This window comes from Heterodontus francisci, chromosome 7 (assembly GCF_036365525.1).
Source record: "Heterodontus francisci isolate sHetFra1 chromosome 7, sHetFra1.hap1, whole genome shotgun sequence".
NCBI classification, from domain to species: Eukaryota; Metazoa; Chordata; class Chondrichthyes; order Heterodontiformes; family Heterodontidae; genus Heterodontus; species Heterodontus francisci.
This window is the reverse complement of record NC_090377.1, coordinates 117,213,872-117,232,534: the sequence shown is the minus strand read 5'-3', so window position 1 is coordinate 117,232,534 and position 18,663 is coordinate 117,213,872. Positions and strand designations below refer to the sequence as shown.

Here is an 18,663-nt window from a genome sequence, read left to right as displayed (position 1 = left end):
ATTTCACCCCTCCACTTTCTATACACCTCATCGCTTTCTGTAGTATTGAGTTCTCTGTGTCAGGCATAAGCTTTCCTTTTCTGCCTTATCTTATCCTGTAAGCTGTTTGACATCCAGGGGTCTCTAGATTTGACCATCTCGCCCTTTTTCCTTGTGGGAACGTGTTTACTCTGAATCCCTTGAATCTCCTCTTTGAATGTCTCCCACTGCTCAGACACTGATTTACCTTCAGGTAGCTGTTTCCAGTCCACTTTCGCTAAATCACTCCTCAGCTGAGTACAGTTGGCCTTGCCCCAATTGAGAACTCTCACTCCTGTTCTGTCCATGTCCTTTTCCATAATTCTGTTAAAACTGACTGAATTATGATCACTACCACCAAAATGCTCTCCCACTACCACTCCTTCCACCTGCCCATCTTCATTTCCTAAAACTAAGTCTAAAACTCCACCCTCTCTTGTTGGACTTGCTACATACTGGCCAAAAAGGTTCTCCTGAATGCACCTCAAGAATTCTGCTCTCTCAATTCCTATCACACTAAAACTATCCCAGTTAATATTCGGGCAGTTAAAATCCCCTACTATTACTGCCCTATTGTTGTTGCACTTCTTAGAGATTTGCCTACATAAGTGCTCTTCTATCTCCCTCTGACTGTTTGGGGGTCTGTAGTACACTCCCAGCAGTGTTATTGCCCCTTTTTTTTGTTCCTTAGCTCAATCCGTATGGCCTCATTTGATGAATCTTCCAACGTATGGTGCAGTGGTTAGCACCGCAGCCTCTCAGCTCCAGGGATCCGGGTTCGATTCTGGGTACTGCCTTTGCGGAGTTTGCACGTTCTCCCTGTGACCGCGTGGGTTTTCGTCGGGTGCTCCGGTTTCCTCCCACAGCCAAAGACTTGCAGGTGATAGGTAAATTGGTCGTTGTAAATTGCCCCTAGTGTAGGTAGGTGGTAGGGAATATGGGATTACTGTAGGGTTAGTATAAATGGGTTGGCACAGACTCGGTGGGCCGAAGGGCCTGTTTCAGTGCTGTATCTCAAAATAAATAAATATCATCCCTCCTCACATCTGTAATAGTTTCTTTGACCAGAATTGCCACTCCCCCTCCTTGCTTATACCCCTCCCTATCACATCTGAAAACCCTGTAACCAGGAACGTTGAGCTGCCATTCCTGTTCCTCCTTAAGCCATGTTTCTGTAATATCTATGATATCATACTGCCACTGTCTATTTTTAGTTTAGAGATACAGCACTGAAACAGGCCCTTCGGCCCACCGAGTCTGTGCCGACCATCAACCACCCATCCATACTAATCCTACACTAATCACATATTCCTACCACATCCCCACCTGTCCCTATATTTCCCTACCACCTACCAATACTAGGGGCAATTTATAATGGCCAATTAACCTATCAACCTGCAAGTCTTCGGCTTGTGGGAGGAAACCGGAGCACCCGGAGGAAACCCACGCAGACACAGGGAGAACTTGCAAACTCCACACAGGCAGTACCCAGAATTGAACCCGGGTCGCTGGAGCTGTGAGGCTGCGGTGCTAACCACTGTGCCTTCAGCTCATCTGCTTTGTCCCGCTTGCTGAGTGCTGTCGGCCAGTCAGAGGCTGGTAGCTCTTTAACTGAGCAGCGCCACTGTGGAGGCAGTGGCTGCTGCTGGTATTGGACCCATCGGATGCCCTGGAACCAGGCCACAGGTAAGTCTCAGTGGGAGGGGTGTCGGCAGCAAGGGAAGTGGGGGGGCGACTCTCAGCGGGTCGCCCTTCCCGATGTGAGGTTCCTCTTTTAACGAGGGAACATCTTTCCACCCCAGCCCCCACCGGATCCGGCAAGCAATCCGCGTGGGTTTGCTTGGCATGTTCCGCCTGCCGCTGGGCAATTCCGGTGGCAGCTGGATGAGGCCCTTAATGGGACATTAATTGCCCCCTTATAGGCCTCAATTGGCATTGGAGCAGGAAGGCTGTTCACAGGCCTTCCCACCCCAGACTTAATTTGGGTGGAGGAAGGAAGGTGGCCGCCCGATTAAATGCTCTCCTCACCTCCAAAACCAATGAGGGGAAGAGCATAAAATTCACCCCAAAGTGTGGAGAGCAAGTTAACTTTTAACCTATATTTGGCTGAGTGAAAGTACTGTTCAACTCTGTTTTTCTGGCTTGTGGTCAATGTGAGTCTTGGCCCTGTCATTTTAACTGGTTTTGGAAGACAAATTTAAATTTTGTTGGATTTCTTCTTCTCCCAGATTTCTACAGACTTTAAGTGATGTATTTCAGTTGTATTTGTCAAAATGTTCTTCACTGGAGCTGCTCCGTGGGGTTTACTATTTATGTCTGATGGGCCATTATCCCCAGGCTGCTCTGAGCCAACTGTTTCAGGATGACATCCTGAGTGAGCTTCGTTCTTCGGGTAAGTGATCATCGATTTACTCTTTCCTATTCATTTTAACTGTGCATTAGGAACAAGAGGAGGCCATTCAGCCCCGTGAACGTATGCTGCCATTGAATTCGATCATGGCTGATCTGTATCTTAACTCCATATACCCTCCTCAGTTCCATAACCGTAATTCTCTTACCTAATATAAAGCTATCAAAATCAGTTTTGAAATTTTCAGTTGGCTTCTAGTCCCAACAACCTTTTGGAGGAGAGAGTTCCAGATTTCCACTACCCTTTGTGTGAAGAAGTGCTTCCTGATATCACTGCTGAACAGCCTGGCTCTAATTTTAAGTTTATGTCTCTTGTTCTGGACTCTCCCACCGGAGGAAATGGTTTCTCTCCAACTACCCTATCAATTCCTTCAATCATCTTAAACTCCTCAATTAAACCACCCCCTTAATCTTCTATACTCGAGGGAATACAGGCCTAGTTTGTGCAACCTATCCTCATAATTTAACCCTTCTAGCCCAGCTTTCATGGCAAACCTGCACTGCACCTCCTCCAAATCCAATATCTTCTTCCTGAGGTGTGATGTCTGGAACTGTACTCTAAATGGAGTCTAACCAGGGCTTTATATTACTGTAACATAACTTCAAACCATTGTATTTCAGCCCTCTTGAGATTAAGACCAACATTCCTTTAGCCTTTTTAATAATATTTTATACATGTCCACAAGCTTTTCATAATCTCTCTGCTCCTTCACAGTTCCTAGCTTTCTCAGCTTTTAGAAAATGCTCAGATTTATATTTCTTGGGTCCAAAATGGATAATTTCAAATTTTCCCACATTGAACTCCATCTGCCACTGTTTTACCCACTCACTTAATCTGTCAATATCCCTTTGCAACTTTCTGCTTTCATCTACATTACCTACTGTGTCACCTAGCTTCGTGTGATCAACAAACCTCAATGTACAGCTCTCTATTCCTTCACCTAAATCATTTATAAAAGTAGTAAAAAGCTGTGGCACTGGTACAGATCCCTGGGCGACACCACTGGTCACGTCCTGCCAATTTGAGTACAGATCCATTATTTCTACTCTTTCCTTGCCTCCTCACCAATTCTCTACCCACATTGCTTGCATTTACACAAGGTAGCACATCCACAACAGCTGTAATATCTAGAGGATCATTGTTTAGACTGACAAAAGTGGTCAACTGTGTTAATTATATATTAATGGTGTTTAATTGTATGCAGATTTTGGGCATTAACTGGGGATTCACTTGTGCTCCTATAAATAGAAACAGACTGAAAACTCTGGTGGTTGGTTTAGGAGATGCATGTTTGGAATATGTATCTCTATAAATAAAAAAATTATAAAATTGTAGAAATATTGACTCCAGTTCTATCATTCACTTTCTGGAATGTGACAACCTGAATCATTTCTCTCAGGGTCCAAGTAAACTGCAAAAAAATATATTCATTGTTGCTTTGAAATCCTCTCTGATTTTATTCTTTCTAGCCAATGTCAACCGTGAGTCGAATGAGCGGATGCTTCAGTACATCAACGTGTGCCTGGAGTTAGAAAATCCTTCCTTTGTCAGGCCAGTGAATGCCAGTGTTGCCAATCCCTTACTGCCCAGTGTTTCGGTGAATTCAGAGGTACAGAAGGCAGTGGATGCCATCCTGGGTGACAGCAGTCTGTGTCACCAGGGGTTGGTGTTGAAAAACATTCATTTTATAGGTACTTGAATCTTTTTAAAGTGTTTGGTTACTTGACAACTTTTTTTTTTGCTGTGGCTCCAGAAGGCTGTGTTACAGAGAGAGTTCAGTACCTTTTGCTCATAGGATGTCAAGGACTTGGTGAGAGATCAGAGGAGATTTATCAGAATGATACGTGGATGAGGGACTTCAGTTGTGTGGAGAGAGTAGGGAAGCGGGGATTGTTCTCCTTTGGCCAGGAAAGATTAAGGGGAGATTTCATAGAGCTGTTCAAAATTATGAGGGGTTTTGATAAAGTAAGTAAGATGAAACTGTTTCCACTGGTTGGAGGGTTGGTAACCAGAGAACACAGATTTAAAAGAGTTAATGTTTCAGGTCATGACCTTTCATCAGAACTGATGAAAGGTCACAACCTGAAATATTAACTCTGTTTTTTTCTCCACAAATGCTGACTGACCTGCTGTGTATTTCCAGCATTTTCTGTTTTTATTTCAGATTTCCAGCATCCGTAGTATTTTGCTTTCGTGTTGACACAGATTTAAGGTAGTTGGCAAAAGAACTGGGGGTGGTGGGGAGAATGAGTTTTTTTGATGTAGAAAGTTGTTCTGATCTGGAATGTACAGCCTGAAAGTGCGTTCGAAGCCGATTCAATAATAACGTTCAAAAGGAAATTAGATATTGAATTCAATGGGAATCAGAGGGAAAACCCTCCACTGGTTGGAGTCATAACTAGCACAAAGGAAGATGGTTGTGGTTGTTGGAGGCCAATCATCTCAGCCCCAGGACATCGCTGCAGGAGATCCTCAGGGTAGTGTCCTAGGCCCCACCATCTTCAGCAGCTTCATCAATGACTTTCCCTCCATCATAAGGTCAGAAGTTGGGATGTTCGCTGATGATTGCACAATGTTCAGCACCATTCACGGCTCCTCAAATACTGAAGCAGTCTGTGCCTGCATGCAGCGAGACCTGGACAACATTCAGGCTTGGGCTGATAAGTGGCAAGTAACATTCGTGCCGCACAAATGCCAGCCAATGACCAGCACCAACAAGAGAGTATCTAACCATCTCCCCTTGACATTCGACATCATTACCCTCGCTGAATCCCCTGCCATCTACATCCTGGGGGTTACCATTGACCAGCAACTTAACTGGACCAGCCATGTAAATACAGTGGCTACAAGAGAAGGGTAGAGGCTAGGAATTCTTTAGTGGGTAGTTCACCTCCTGACTCCCCAGAGCCTGTCCACCAACCACAAGGAACAAGTCAGGAGTGTGATGGAATACTCTCCACTTGCCTGGATGAATGCAGCTCCAACAACCCGCAAGAAACTCGACACCATCTAGGACAAAACAACCCGCTTGAACGACACCCCATCCACCAGCTTAATTATTCATTCCCACCACCGCTGACACGCAGTGGCAGCAGTGTCTACCATATACAAAATGCACTGCAGCAACTCACCAAGCATCCTTCGACAGCATCTTCCAAACCAACGTCTACCACCTAGAAGAATAAAGGACATCAGACGCATGGAAACACCACCACCTACAAGTTTCCTTCCAAGTCACACACTATTCTGACCATTCTTTCACTGTCGCTGGGTTAAAAACCTGGAACTCCCTCCCTAACAGCACTGTTGGTGTACCTACACCACATGGACTACAGTGGTTTCTAAAAGACAGCTCACCACTGCCTTCTTGAGGGCAATTACGGATGAACAATAAATGCTGGCTTTACTAACAATGCTCACATCCCAAGAATGCATTAAAAAATATATAAATTTGTAAGGGAAAAATTTCCACAGCTGTGGACAAAGAGCAGAGGAGTGTGGTTATTCAACTAGCTCTTTCAAAGAGACAGCACATGCTCAACCTAAACTCTTAGAAGCATAAAACATTGGTGTGTTACAGGCAAATATTCAGAGGCAGTTTAGTGGCAAGATTTGGGTTGCTTTCTGCACGGTTTTTTGATATGGGAGTATAGAAGTATAGGGCACAAATGAGGCTGTTCAGCCCATCCTATCTGTGCCAGCTCTGTCCTGCTGCTCACTTCCCATAGTCCTGTTTCTCCTCTGCATTGACATAACATTGTCTGGCTTCCAATCTCGTGCAGCCTGATCTGCGCAGAGTCTAGCACTCAGAGTGAGGGGCTTAGGGAAACCAGTGCCCGAGCTACCCCAACACAGCTGCATAGTCAGGTTTAGAAATGCATGTGGTGTGTTGTAACTGTGATAAACATTGGGGACCTGGTCCAAGAGCAGGAATCTCCACATATGGAAATTTTTCTCAGTCCCACTGTGCTTCATGCCTCCAGGGTGTGTAAATTTCAGCCACCACAAATTGAATTGTGTCATTTGTGATGACCATGACTCTGATTGATTTGCATAGGAAACCCTCTGCATTGGCAGCATCAGTATTGCTCTTCAGTACATCCCACCTATACTCCTTAACCCCCATCTCCGCTGTCTCATTGCCTTTCAACAGTACAACTGGTGTTTATATAGCACCTTCAACAAAGGAAAATGTCTCAAGGAGCTTCAGGGGAGCATTTTCAGACAAAATTTGATATGGAGCCACATAAAGAGATATTAGAACAGGTGACCAAAAGCCAGGTTAAAGTAGGTTTTGAGCAGCGTCTTAAAGGAAGAAAGAGATGGGGCAGTTTAAAAAGGAATTCCAGAGCTTGGGGCCTAGACAGCTGAAGGCACAGCCACCAATGGTGGGACGAAGGAATTTGTAGATGTACAAGAGGACAGAGTGAGAAGAATGTAGACAGAGGGATCTGGGTGTTCTTGTGCATAAAACACAAAAAGTTAGCATGCAGGTGCAGCAAGTAATTAAGAAGGCAAATGGAATTTTGGCCTTTATTGCTAGGGGGTGGAGTTTAAAAATAGGGAAGTCTTGTTACAGCTGTACGGGGTGTTGGTGAGGCCACACCTGGAGTATTGTGTACAGTTTTGGTCCCTGTATTTAAGAAAGGATGTACTGGCATTGGAGGCAGTTCAAAAAAGATTCACTAGGCAGATTCCTGGGATGAAGGGGTTGACTTATCAAGAACGGCTAAACAGGTTAGGTCTTTATTCATTAGAGTTTAGAAGAATGAGGGGTGATCTTATTGAAATGTACAAGATTCTGAGGAGGCTTAACAGGGTAGATGTTGAGAAGATGTGTCCACTAGTGGGGGAATCTCGAACTAGGGACATAATTACAGAATAAGGGGACACTCATTTAAAACTGAGATGCGAAGGAATTTCTTCTCTCAGAGGGTAGTGAATGTCTGGAATTCTCTACCCCAGAGAGTTGTGAAGGCTAGGTCACTGAAAGTATTTAAAGAGGAGGTAGATAGATTTTTGAAATATCGGGGAGTTGAGGGCTATGAGGAGCTGGCAGGAAAGAGGAGTTGAGATCTGGGGCAGATCAGCCATGACCTTATTGAATGACAGGGCAAGCTTGAGGGGCCGAATGGCCTACTCTGCTCCTATTACGTTCTACTAAAGGGAGATCCTGTTTGACAAATTTATTAGAGGTTTTGAAGATGTAGCTAGTAGGGTAGATAAAGGGGCACCAGTAGATGTAGAATACCTGGATTTTCAAAAGGCATTCGATGAGGTGCCACATAAAAGATAATAGGCAAGACAAGGGCTGATGGCATTGGGAGTAATATATTAGTGTGGATAGAGGATTGGTTAATGGACAGGAAGCAGAGAGTGGGCATAAATAGGGCATTTTCAAGTTGGCAGGCAGTGAATAGTGGGGTGCTGCAAGGATCATTGCTGGAGCTATTACACTCTATATTAGTGACTTAGTTGGAGAGACAGTGAATAATGTATCTTAAGTTTGCTGATGATACAAAGCTCGGTGGAAAGATAAGCTATGGGGAGGACATAGGGAGGCTGCAAAGAGATATAGACAGGTTAAGTGAGTGGGCAACAAGATGGCAAATGGAGTATAATTTAGGGAAGTGTGAAGTTATGCACTTTGGTCGAAAAAATAGAAAAGCAGAGTATTTTTTAAAAGATGTGAAACTGGTAAGTGTTGCTGCTCGGAAAGATTTGGGGGTACTCGTACAAGGAACGCACAAAGTTAACATGCAGATGCAGCAGGCTATTAGGAAGGCAAATGGCACGTTGGCCTTTATTGCAAGAGGATTGGAGTACAGGAATAAAGAAGTCTTACTAAAATTGTACAGGGCTTTGGTGAGACCACACCTGGAATACTGTGTGCAGTTTTGGTCTCCACATTTAAGAAAGGATATACTTGCACTGGAGGCAGTGCAGTGAAGATTTACTAAATTGGTCCCTGGGATGAGGGGATTGTTCTATGATGAGAGGCTGAGTAAATTGGGCCGATATTCTCTGGAGTTTAGAAGAATGAGAGGCGATCTAATTGAGACATACAAGATTCTGAAGGGCTTGCTAGGGTAGAAGCTGAGATTGTTTCCGCTGGTTAGGGAATCTAGAACACAGGGACACAGTCTCAGGATAAGGGACCAATCATTCAGGACTGAGATGAGGAGAAATTACTACATTCAAAGGGTTGTGAACCTTTGGAATTCTCTACCCCAGAGGGTTGTGGATGCTCCATCATTGAATACATTTAAGGCTGGGAAAGATAGATTTGTGGTCTGGCAGGGAATCGAGGGATATGGGGAGCGGGCAAGAAAGTGGAGTTGAAGCCCAAGGTCGGCCATGATTGTATTGAATGGCGGAGCAGGCTTGATGGGCCATATGGTCTACTTCTCTTATTTCTTGTCGTCTTGTGTTCTTGCAGGATTGTAGGGCTGGAAGAGTCTACAGAGAGAGGGAGGTCATGGAGGGATTTCAACCCAAGGTGGAAGATCTTAAATTTGAGGCATTGCTGGACTGGGAGCCAATATAGGTCAGCAAGCACAGGGATGATGGATGAACAGGACTTGGTGTTAATTAGGATATGGGCAACAGAACTTTGGATGAGCTGAAGTTTATAAAGGGTGGAAGGTGGCTTTTTTGCTCATTATTTTAAAAGGCATTTAACTGACAGGCAAAACTGGTGTTAAACAGACAGCTTTACCACACAGCCCTGCACTTTAGGTGAAGTATCCCTTACCTAGCAAGATAAAGGTGGAAGGCCAGTCTGTAGAGTATTGGAATTATCAATTTTGGATGTAACAAAACATGGATAAGCGGTTTCAACAGCGGATGAGCTGAGGCAGGGGCAGAGGTGGAAGTAGACAGTCTTGATAATGGAGAGGACATGTGGTCGAATGACGTTTTACAAACCAGTGAAGCATTACTTGAGCACTCAAACCTCATTCCCATCAATAGAAGTTAATGTACTAAGAATAGAAATGTTTTTTTTTAAATACACGCTCTGAATGGAAACTCTTCCTAACTGCTTTCCATCAGCATTAATCTCTCTTTTCTGTGCTCTTGCCAAGATTTTGAAATTGCTTTGGACCAGGAGGGAAAGAATGTGGTCCCCTTTCCTCAGGGTGATGAGGTTGACCATGATACTAACATACAGCGGTAAGGACTATTGTCTTGCAAATCTGTTGATTGATCCAGCTTGTGTTGGTGAACTTGCTGCCTGGTGATGTACATTTAGGATTTAAGAGCTTTTCCATAGGATTTATACAGATTTCTTCATGAGGTGTATTGTACATCGGTGGCTACACCAATGTAACCATTATATATGCCTGTAATTAACAGTTTCCAGGCAATGCCTTAGAATTTCAGTTAAACATGTTTTCCATTACTGTTGCTTCTTAGTAGATTAGCTTGGTAATTTTCACCTGTCTAGACACCAGCTGCAAGACTGGTGAGCACAACAGCTTTCGCCTTATCTTTTACTTTTTAATTCCTCTTTCTGAATAAGTCAAAATATTGAGTATTGCTGAAAATAGAGACGTGATGTCGAAGCTTTTTGTCTTGCACTCATCAAGAGAATCGAAAGAATAACCAATGTAAGGGAAAACAACAACTTATACGGCATGAGAAGAGAGTGCTGATTGGTTGGCAAGTGAACTCTGGTAGAGGCGTTGCCATGGCGAATGCGCCAGTTTACAGTGACTGACAGTTAACTGCCAAACTGTGTGTAAAATTTAAACCAGGCAGCTTGACTCTGGTCAAGGCATTGCCCTAGGGAATGAACCAGCAAATGGTTGTCACTTCAACAAAAACAAGAAATGCTGGAATCACTCAGCAGGTCTGGCAGCATTTGTGGAAAGAGAAGCAGAGTTAACGTTTCGGGTCAGTGACCCTTCTTCGGAACTGACAAATATTAGAAAAGCCACAGATTATAAGCAAGTGAGGTGGGGCAAGAGATAACAAAGGAGAAGGTGCAGATTGGACCAGGCCACATAGCTGACCAAAAGGTCACGGAGCAAAGGCAAACAGTATGTTAATGGTGTGTTGAAAGACAAAGCATTAGTACAGATTAGGTGTGAATATACTGAATATTGAACAGCAGCAAGTGCAAACCTGAAAAAAACAGTGGGTAAGCAAACTGAACAAACTAAGATGAAATGAAATAAATGCAAAAAAAGATAGTAAAAAATGTAAAAAAGAATGTAAAAAAAAGGAAGAAAAAATAACTAAAAATGTAAGTAAAATGGGGGGCTGTCATGCTCTGAAATTATTGAACTCAATGTTCAGTCCGGCAGGCTGTAGTGTGCCTAATCGGTAGATGAGATGCTGTTCCTCGAGTTTGCGTTGATATTCACTGGAACACTGCAGCAATCCCAGGACAGAGATGTGAGCATGAGAGCAGGGGGGAGTGTTGAAATGGCAAGCAACCGGAAGCTCAGGGTCCTGCTTGCGGACTGAGCAGAGATGCTCCGCAAAGCGGTCACCCAGTCTGCGCTTGGTCTCCCCAATGTAGAGGAGACCACACTGTGAGCAGCGAATACAGTATACTACATTGAAAGAAGTACAAGTAAATCGCTGCTTCACCTGAAAGGAGTGTTTGGGGCCTGGGATAGTGAGGAGAGGGGAGGTAAATGGGCAGGTATTACACCTCCTGCGATTGCAGGGGAAGGTGCCCTGGGACGGGGACGAGGTGGTGGGGGTAATGGAGGAGTGGACCAGGGTGTCGCGGGGGGAACGATCCCTTCGGAATGCTGACAGGGGAAGGGAGGGGAAGATGCGACTGGTAGTGGCATCACGCTGGAGGTGGCGAAAATGGCGGAGGATGATCCTTTGGATATGGAGGCTGGTGGGATGAAAAGTGAGGACAAGGGGAACCCTGTCACGGTTCTGGGAGGGAGGGGAAGGGGTGAGGGTAGAGGTGCGGGGAATGGGTCGGACACGGTTGAGGGCCCTGTCAACCACAGTGGGGGGAAATCCTCGGTTGAGGAAAAAGGAGGTCATATCAGAAGCACCGTCATGGAAGGTAGCATCATCAGAGCAGATGCGTCGGACCATATCAGAAGCACCGTCATGGAAGGTAGCATCATCTGAGCAGATGCGTCAGATGCGCCTCCTTTTTCCTCAACCGAGGATTTCCCCCCACTGTGGTTGACAGGGCCCTCAACCGTGTCTGACCCATTCCCCGCACCTCTACCCTCACCCCTTCCCCTCCCTCCCAGAACCGTGACAGGGTTCCCCTTGTCCTCACTTTTCATCCCACCAGCCTCCATATCCAAAGGATCATCCTCCGCCATTTTCGCCACCTCCAGCGTGATGCCACTACCAGTCGCATCTTCCCCTCCCTTCCCCTGTCAGCATTCTGAAGGGATCGTTCCCTCCGCGACACCCTGGTCCACTCCTCCATTACCCCCAACACCTCGTCCCCGTCCCAGGGCACCTTCCCCTGCAATCGCAGGTGGTGTAATACCTGCCCATTTACCTCCCGTCTCCTCACTATCCCAGGCCCCAAATACTCCTTTCAGGTGAAGCAGCGATTTACTTGTACTTCTTTCAATGTAGTATACTGTATTCGCTGCTCACAGTGTGGTCTCCTCTACATTGGGGAGACCAAGCGCAGACTGGGTGACCGCTTTGCGGAACATCTCCGCTCAGTCCGCAAGCAGGACCCTGAGCTTCCGGTTGCTTGCCATTTCAACACTCCCCCCTGCTCTCATGCTCACATCTCTGTCCTGGGATTGCTGCAGTGTTCCAGTGAACATCAACGCAAGCTCGAGAAACAGCATCTCATCTACCGATTAGGCACACTACAGCCTGCCGGACTGAACATTGAGTTCAGTAATTTCAGAGCATGACAGCTCCCCATTTTACTTACATTTTTAGTTATTTTTTCTTCCTTTTTTTTACATTCTTTTTTACATTTTTTACTATCTTTTTTTGCATTTATTTCATTTCATCTTAGTTTGTTCAGTTTGCTTACCCACTGTTTTTTTCAGGTTTTTGTTCAGGTTTGCACTTGCTGCTGTTCAATATTCAGTGTATTCACACCTAATCTGTACTAATGCTTTGTCTTTCAACACACCATTAACATACTGTTTGCCTTTGCTCCGTGACCTTTTGGTCAGCTATGTGGCCTGGTCCAATCTGCACCTTCTCCTTTGTTATCTCTTGCCCCACCTCACTTGCTTATAATCTGTGGCTTTTCTAATATTTGTCAGTTCCGAAGAAGGGTCACTGACCCGAAACGTTAACTCTGCTTCTCTTTCCACAAATGCTGCCAGACCTGCTGAGTGATTCCAGCATTTCTTGTTTTTGTTTCAGATTTCCAGCACCCGCAGTATTTTGCTTTTATTTTAATGGTTGTCACTTATTTTGTTCAGCTGAAACAGGCGCAGTGTTTGTACATATTCTTTCTGTCTGCAAAGAACAGGGCCCTGTGTATTAATAGTAGCTTCCAGTATGTGCAAATGCGCCACACTGTGAGCTTCACTGACATTCTTTACTTAGTTGTCAGCGTAATTTTTAACACACTGAAGATCATTTAATGTTGGACACTGTGTTTTGCATTTTGCAAGCACGGGCTGGTTGGCTACAGCCCATACCTTACCTGTTGCAAACAGCAGAAGGGACATGTTGTTTGATAAGATCCAGCAGTCTTTGGGATATTTGACCTATATACCTAGCATCACACTGGCATTGAAATTCATATATCACATTATTCATTTGTGATAGGCAGAACGTCTTTTTGGCTTGATGGCAGCTTCCTGTTAGTGGCGAACACCATACGTGTTGCTACTGCATAATAGCAGCGTGAAACAGTTAGCTTTACCTGTTGCTCAAACTTTTCAGATACATTACCCTTCCAGGGTAATTTGAGGTAGACTGGGCACTTATCAGGGACAAAAACCCAGTCTTAGGCCCGTTCATATGTTTGCACGATATAAAGCAAGAAATGATCTGATCAGGGTAGCCATTGTCACGCAGGTTGTCTTTGATTTTCCCTATTTCAGCATCAAGCTTGCATGGTGAACAAATGGCTCGGGCTCTATTTATGAGGTTGCAGATAGGTCAATCTTATAGCGCGTCGAACTGTAAGAATCCCAACGCGTGTATTGACCAGTGAAGGTTGGTTTGCGGTAGACTGTGGTAGAGAAACCACTAGCAAATTTCTCAACTAGCACGTCAAGGAAAGGGAGCTCATTTGACTGCTCCATTTCAGAGCTGAATTTGAGCCCATTAAGACGTGTAAGCAAACCAATGTGACCAATCAGAGTCAAGCTGCCTGGTTTAAATTTTAAACAAAGCTTGGCAGTTAACTGTCAGTCACCGGAAACTGGTGAATTCACCATAGCAATGCAAGTTCACTTGCCAACCAATCAGCACTCTCTCCTCGTGCAGTATAAGTTGTTGTTTTCCCTTACATTAATTATTCTTGCGATTGTCCTGATGAGTGCAAGACGAAAAGCTTCAACAGCAAGTCTCTATTTTCAGCAATACTCAAGTTCTATACTACTAAATGACTAAATCAGTAACTGGTGATGCATGACTTTTTTTTTATATGACTCCCTGACAAACATGTAAAGATGACCATCAAGCCTGCCCTGCACTCATGATGGCTGAAGCATCATGACTAGTCACTTCCTCCTCCACCTCAGCCATGTAATCTCCTGGGACAGGCAAATAACCCAGGGCCAGTATTTCCTCCCTGACCCCCTCAGGTGAACTCTTTTGTGATATTTTTTTTTCTCACTACTTTCAACCCTTGTTACCTTGGAGCCTACAGATTAATCCTTAGTTGAGCATAACCTTTGAGTGGGTGGGTGGCATGAGAATCTGGCTGTGTTGCTTATTGCACGATAAACAAGGAAGATCTAATCATGCTCAGGAACTGAATGTGACACTTAACACCACACCACACTTAAAGCTGGAAACTGGATTTACTTAGATTGGAGTTATGGGGAAGTGTGTGGCCCAAATGATTGGGCAATATCCGTTTGAAGGTGCAGAAATAATGAGTGTCTGGGAGAACCTTTGAAAGCAAAAGGGAAAACTTTGTTAATGCCATTTGGTTTAAGAACTGCATGAGCAAAATATAATTGTTTCAAACAAGGTCCTGTTGTTACGGCATCAATCTTTCACGCCGCTGAAATGTTTCCCTGAGTAATAACCACCATTTTGTACCTTGCAGAGTGGCTGTGCTTTATGCTCCAGTATCTGCCTTTTGCTTTGGCACAATGCACCCCAAGGAGAGGTTGGCAATGAAGATTCGGCATCTCGAGATACTTGGATACCGTGTGGTATTGGTAAGTATTTACAATGGCATCCTTGGGTTGAAGTCTTTCTAATCCAGTAGAAAAGGTGGAACTGCACTTTGTGGTGCTCAGGTTGTAATGATAACTCTGCAAGTGAATAAAGTTTCCATAATTGTACTCTAATACCAAAGCAAAATACTGTGGATGCTGAAAATCTGAAACAAAAACAGAAAATGCTGAAAATACTCAGCAGGTCAGGCAGCACCTGTGGAAAGAGAAGCAGAGTTAACGTTTCCGGTCTGTGACCCTTCATCAGAGCTAATGAAAGGTCACTGACCTGAAACGTTAACTCTGCTTCTTTCTCTACAGATGCTGCCTGACCTGTTGAGTATTTCCTGCACTTTCTGGTTTTTTTTCCATAATTGCACTATTTTCTTCTGGATGGGATTTGGGTTATTGCCTTGTTTAGCGGAAAGCTATCTGCAAATAATAAAGCACCACGGATGGGTAGTTAAGAGTTCTCCCTTGCCAGTAATCATTTTCCAATTTTACTTCATTTGCAGGGTGACCCAATCATAGGAACAGGAGGAGGCCAGTCAGCCCTCGGGTCTGTTCTGTCATTTAGTTACTTGGTTTGTGTGAGCATTCAGGAAGTAATGGTGGCAGCACTGATTGACATGGGAATTGTTTTAGGGTTAGTGTCATTTGACCCCTCCAATTATACATATTCATGAGGCCCCAGCCTCTTTCTGGGTCACTGAGCATCGACATCAAGATCAGCCCAAAAGTCAGAAAGGCCAGATATCCAGTGGTACATTGGTGGGACTTTGCACTTCTCTTTCATAAACAGCCCCCATCCCATTTACAGGCTGAAACCGGGCAGCAGCGAGACAAAAGGCTCTGTCATAATTTGTCCAGCAAATGCTATTTGACCCACGAACAACCTCGGGGGCTGAAGCCATGACTATTTAGCATGTGATGGTAGACCTGTATCACAACTTTACCCACAAGGTGGCTGATCTGTATCTTAACTCCATTTACCCACCTTGGTTCCATAAGCTTTAATACCCTTACCCAACTAAAATCTATCGGTCAGTTTTTCATTTTCAATTGACTTAGATGTGATAGCTTTTTGGGGGCAAGAGTTCCAGATTTGCACTACCCTTTGTGTGAAGAATTGCTTCCTGACATCAGTGATGAATAGCCTAGCTTTAATTTTAAGTTTATTTTCCCTCTAAGTATCAGGTTTAGGTGGACTGAAGGTGTTGGTGTCCAAGAGGGAAACTCTCCTTTGGATTGATGGCTTTGTTGTTCAGACGGTTTCTTTTTGCCAAACTCAATTGGACCATGATTTCAAGGCTTTTTAATTCATTCTCAAGATGCGGGCAATACTGGCAAGGTTGGCATTCATTTCCCATTCCTACTTGCCCTGAGAAGGTGGTGGTGGACTGCCTTCTTTGTAATGGTTTGATACAACTGTGTGACTTGCGAGACCACTTCAGAGGGCATTTGAAAGTCAACCCCATTGGGTGTCAGACTAGAGTCATGTATAGGCCAGACCATGTAAGGATGTCCGGCTTCCTTCCTTTAACAGAACATCAGTGAACCTGTTTGATTTTTTATGACAATCAAACAACTTCATGTTCAGTTTTACCGATACCAGCTTTTTATTTGCAGATCTCTTTTTAAAGCCGATTTCAAATTCTCCAACTGCTACTCCAGCAAATTGAGCATAAAATCCAGCCTGACATTCCAGTGCAGTGTTCAGGGAATGCTGCACTGTCAGAGGTGCCATCGTTCAGATGAGACGTTAAACTGAGGCCCTATCTTCCCTTTCAGATCGACTCAAAATATCCCATGGCACTATTTTCAAGAAGAGCAGGGGAGCTCTCTGCACTGTCATGGCCAACATTTATCCCTCAGCCAATGCCACAAAAATACAGATTATCTAGTCACTTATCTCACTGCTGTTTCTGGGACCTTGCTGTGTGTAAATTGACTCCTGCATTTCCTAAATACAATAGTGACTATACTTCAAAACGATTTCATTGGTTGTAAAGTGTTTTGGGAGTCCTGAGGCGGTCTATATATGAAACTTTTTTTTCTTTTTTTCATCCAGGCCTCTGAATTATGAGTCCAGTAACGTGACCACTACACCACTGTACCCCTTTCAAACTGAGGGAGAGGGGAGTGGTGATTTGGCTGCTTGCAGTGCTGCACTGTCAGCATCTGCACAACTATATCAATGCACAGAGAAATCAGGAGGAACTGAAAAAGAGGTTTCATATTAAAATATTTTCGCTTCCTCTCCCTAACCATCTGGCTGCAATTGGGAACTCAGTGTTGTGTTGTTCATCCTTTGAAGCAAAGATGACCATGTCCATTATCTGGAGTGTCTGGTAGAGTTCCAGTGGGCACATAGGTACTGCTGAGGCCGATCTGCGCCAGAAGGTACTGATGCAAATAGGGCAGGATATCGCAGCCAATTGAGTTTTGGATGAGCTTCTGGCTCGGAATTTCCTCTCATTGCATTTTCCCCCTGCTTGTGATATGCACTTGCTTTCTAAGGAGGCCGCACCCTTTTTATTTGTGTGCACCAGGTGCAACGATCCTGGACGAGCTTCTCCCAGGACTCTGGGTTGATAACAAAACTCCTAAGCGAAGCCTTCAGAGTGTCCTTGTAGCGCTTCCTTTGACCGCCATGAGAGCAACCCAGCCTCAAATTCTCCATAGAAGATTTGCTTTGGTAAGCAAGTGTCAGACATTCTGGCTACATGACCAGACCAACTCAGTTGTGACTGTGTCAATATGGTGTGGATGCTTGGTATGCCAGCTCGGGTGAGCACATCAGTGTCTAGTATTTTGACCTGCCATTTGGCAGGACAAAATACTCGATACTGGGAACTCAAGTACATTTGGGACTGAAGATGCAACCATGTGTTCTGTCAAAGCCCGAGAACCTTGCTTGATTGGTCATGGGACGAATCACGTTGTCTCATGCTCTTTGTGGGAGGGGAGGGTTTTAATACCAATTGTCTTGCTTCAGTATTTTAACTTGGCTTTTCCTGCAGCATCTTCTTTATTTTTTCCAGGTCTCAGAACAGGAGTTTGGGAAGCTGTCAGAAGATGAGCAAGTTAAGTTCCTGAAGAGTGCAATCTTCGCAGAATGAGTAGCCTCAGAGAATCAGCGCTGCTTAAGCCAAGGACACAGGGCAATGGACCGATCGCTCTTGATGGCCCATGAGCAGTCAACTGTTTCAGCAGGTCTCTGGTGCCATTGAACCCTTCAATAATTGAGTCCCTAAACTGAATCTAAGCTGCGTTTGTCCTGAAGCTATAGATTCAGATTAATCTCCAGTTCGGAATGAAGCTGTAACAGATGCACACAGCTTTCTGTTTTAGTCGTGATACTCTATCCATCATGGGTGTGGGACAGGTTTGATGGATCAGCTGGTCTTTTCCTGCCTGTCATAGGAATTCTCTCTCAATTAATCTGAAGTTAGGCTGGGCAACTGTGATCAAACATTCCATCTTTCAGCCAACAAGGTGAGCTCAATTTTCTTTGCCCATTGGGGTGCAGCAGGAATGTAACTTACTGCTTGGCAGCAGTGGTATGAATGGACTCCACCCTTCTATCTCTGGCTCAGTGTTAGACTGTTACTGTTGGGGCTCAGGAGAGAGATGCTGCATTGTAAGAATGTGGATTAGATGTACAACTGATTTTTAAAATAAAACTTGATAAATAAACAGTAACAAATGCATATGTGTAAAAAGCCAATCATTGCAAATAAATAAAACAAATATGGTACCTTTCAGGATGTGCCTAAGTGCTTTACAGCCAATGAAGAACTTTTGCAGTGTAGTCACTATTGTAATGTAGGAAATGCAGGATCCAATTTGTGCACAGCAAGGTCCTACAAACAGCAATGTGATAATGACCAGATCATCTGCATTTTGACGACATTGGTTGAG

At 44.4% G+C, this 18,663-nt stretch overlaps 1 protein-coding gene across 3 annotated transcripts in view; it reads left to right on the top strand.

The window, feature by feature from the left end:
* Nucleotides 1-18,450, top strand: part of fastkd2 (FAST kinase domains 2) — a 36,902-nt gene extending 18,452 nt beyond the window's left edge. For all 3 annotated transcript variants that reach the window (XM_068035980.1, XM_068035979.1, XM_068035981.1), the window contains exons 8-12: nt 2,247-2,410; nt 3,898-4,119; nt 9,514-9,601; nt 14,628-14,742; nt 17,784-18,450. In XM_068035980.1, the coding sequence (XP_067892081.1) occupies nt 2,247-2,410; nt 3,898-4,119; nt 9,514-9,601; nt 14,628-14,742; nt 17,784-17,861 (667 nt within the window). In that variant the 3' untranslated portion in view covers nt 17,862-18,450. The remainder of the gene's footprint in view (nt 1-2,246; nt 2,411-3,897; nt 4,120-9,513; nt 9,602-14,627; nt 14,743-17,783) is intronic.
* The last annotated feature ends 213 nt before the right edge of the window (nt 18,451-18,663 follow it).